This window comes from Penaeus monodon, chromosome 16, assembly GCF_015228065.2.
Source record: "Penaeus monodon isolate SGIC_2016 chromosome 16, NSTDA_Pmon_1, whole genome shotgun sequence".
NCBI lineage: Eukaryota > Metazoa > Arthropoda > Malacostraca > Decapoda > Penaeidae > Penaeus > Penaeus monodon.
This window is the reverse complement of record NC_051401.1, coordinates 8,821,223-8,823,722: the sequence shown is the minus strand read 5'-3', so window position 1 is coordinate 8,823,722 and position 2,500 is coordinate 8,821,223. Positions and strand designations below refer to the sequence as shown.

General features: G+C 35.4%; 1 protein-coding gene across 1 annotated transcript in view; it reads left to right on the top strand.

Moving 5' to 3' along the window:
- Nucleotides 1-2,500, top strand: part of LOC119582497 (sorting nexin-16-like) — a gene marked incomplete at both ends in the record, with an annotated part of 4,102 nt that overhangs the window by 224 nt on the left and 1,378 nt on the right. The window contains 7 exon segments of the mRNA XM_037930787.1: nucleotides 348-658; nucleotides 897-979; nucleotides 1,165-1,304; nucleotides 1,439-1,528; nucleotides 1,685-1,811; nucleotides 1,946-2,037; nucleotides 2,176-2,312. Of these exon segments, the coding sequence (XP_037786715.1) occupies nucleotides 606-658; nucleotides 897-979; nucleotides 1,165-1,304; nucleotides 1,439-1,528; nucleotides 1,685-1,811; nucleotides 1,946-2,037; nucleotides 2,176-2,312 (722 nt within the window).

Genomic DNA, 2,500 nt, shown 5'->3' with positions numbered 1-2,500 from the left:
AAACTATTGTGGAATATATGTAGTTGGGTATTTGATGTGATATCTACTAGGGTTCTTTGCTTGTGAGCTGATAAGAAATCTCTGAGATATCTCATTTGGTTTTATCACCGGGGAATTCTTTTGTTTTGATCGCATGTATACAGATTGGTGTATTTTTGTGTCAAGTGTAATTATTAGTGGGTAGATTTGAGTGATTTTTTGATGGGAACCAAGATATATTAGATAAGTTTAGAGGAAAGATGTGATTTCTATTTATTTACCTGATTATTGAGTTCTAAATGACCTTTCTGTGATACTCTGTACTCTTACACATGCTTTAGTCTCTGTGTACACCTCCCACATACCAGCAAGAAACCCAGTCTCCCTCGACATGGCACAACGTGTAGCAATTTCACGGGGAATGGCAGCCTCGAGAGAAGGTATCTCCTGCAGCTTCACGATGCAATTCTCGCTTTACCACGCCCAAGAATTCACAGCCTCCCTCAAGATATGCATCAAAGGAACTGATTTCATCAGGCAATTTAGGCAGCAGGATCAGCAATGGGCATGAGGAGGTGGCAGCACAACATCCATTAGACAACCAGGTGTCAATTGCAGATCCTGGGATGATGAATGGCAATAGGAGCACCAATTTGCTTTCTCCAGTTCAAGGTGGACAGTAAGTAATAAAAAGGAAAAGGAAATGTTTACCATGTGTATGTAGTAGCCTTATATAATTGATTTATAGTCAGGAGATATTTTGATGTAAAGATTATAGGGAGTGTGAGATATACTTACTTTTTCTTCCAGTTAGCATTAATTTCAGTAAGTAAGTCTTTACTGAAACACCATAAATAGTCTTGATGTAATGTTTGCATATTTATATAAGTTTAAAATTATTTTCACATTTGTTTCAGGCATAACAGAGGATGGTACAGCTCTAATAGTAACTTAACCTCATCAGATTCTACACCTAGTTCTGATCAAAACACAGACCCGGGTTTGTACAGAAATGATGCTTTGTTCAAATGATATTTTTGGTGCTGAATGATATCACACACTTTTAGGTTAGGGGATAATAAGTAGTGCATAGATTAATGTGCTTTAAAGAAGTTTCTGGTTATGAAAGCAATAGGGCTTACTTTGATATACTTTAATATCACTGATTAAATCTGTTATCTATAGGTCAGGGCATGGATTCTTCCCCAGTAGCAGGGCCTCTAGATGCACTTGGATTCTCAGAAAATGAAGACAACAGGAACACCTGCTTGTATCGCATGCCCATTGTGGGTTACGAGGTCCTTGAAGAACGGTCTAGATTTACGGTAAAGTAGACTTTGATTAAGCTTTCTTTTTTATTATATATATACAGTGTAGATTTGATAAATACTTTAGAAATGGTTTACCAAGAAACTAGAACATAAAAGTTGATAAAATTAAACTTGTATTTTGTTCATAGGTGTTTAAGATACAAGTCCTTCATCAGCCAACTGGTGACCAGTGGTTTGTCTTCCGTCGGTATACAGACTTTGTGCGCCTGAACAAGAAGGTATGATATCCTTACTTATGATGCAATTTTTATAAGATTTAAAGCCATGTGTATGCTTTATTTGTATTTTATTTATTAATTGTTGTTGTTATTAATTCATATTGCATAATTCCTGTTCTTTTATAAACACTTGCATACTTTTTTTTTTACTTTTAGCTGAAGTTGGAGTTCCCAGGACTGCGATTTTCACTCCCGCCTAAGAAATGGTTTGGTGATAACTTTGACCCAATATTCTTGGAAGATAGACAGTTGGGCTTACAAGCTTTTATTGACAACATAATTGGTAAGGCTATTTTTGTACTGATTTGATTTTATCTGTATAAAACCTTTGAAGTTATTAATTATCTTTGTTTATTATCGTTACAGATTTATGTATTGATGTTATTTATCATTATTCATTATCATTTCTTGTAACAGGGCATGCTAGAATCCGAGAAAAGAAGTGCGTTCGTGACTTCTTTTGCCTTGATGATCCTCCAGGTGCTCATGACACTTTAGAGGAGAGTCGGGTAAGGTTTCTACGTCAGTGTCGTGAAATGGAATGGTAATGAGATATTCAGCACAATTGCTAATTAGTATTAAAAAAAAAAAAAAAAAATAGGAGCATTGTTTTAGAATAAGTTACATGAACTTTGTTGAACCTGCAGGCAATGTGTCAGAGTCTGGAAGAAAATGTTTCATATTTGCAAGAACAGCTCCGTGAGAAGGACAGTGAGATTGCAATTCTCCGATCACAAGTCAACTTCCTTATGGCACAGCAGCAGACTCTTGTAAAAGCTCTAAGGTGAGAAAGTTGTATTTTGTGTAAGGTTGAAAGTTTGTGTTTGTGTTATTTTTGCATGCTTTTAGTATGATCAGCAATACTGAAGTAAGCTGTCCGTGTCTCCTTGTAGGTTGGTTATTTAATTTGTTTTAATGTATTTTAATTAGTATTTGTTTTTCTGGTGAATAAGAAATTGCCCTAGTATCTCT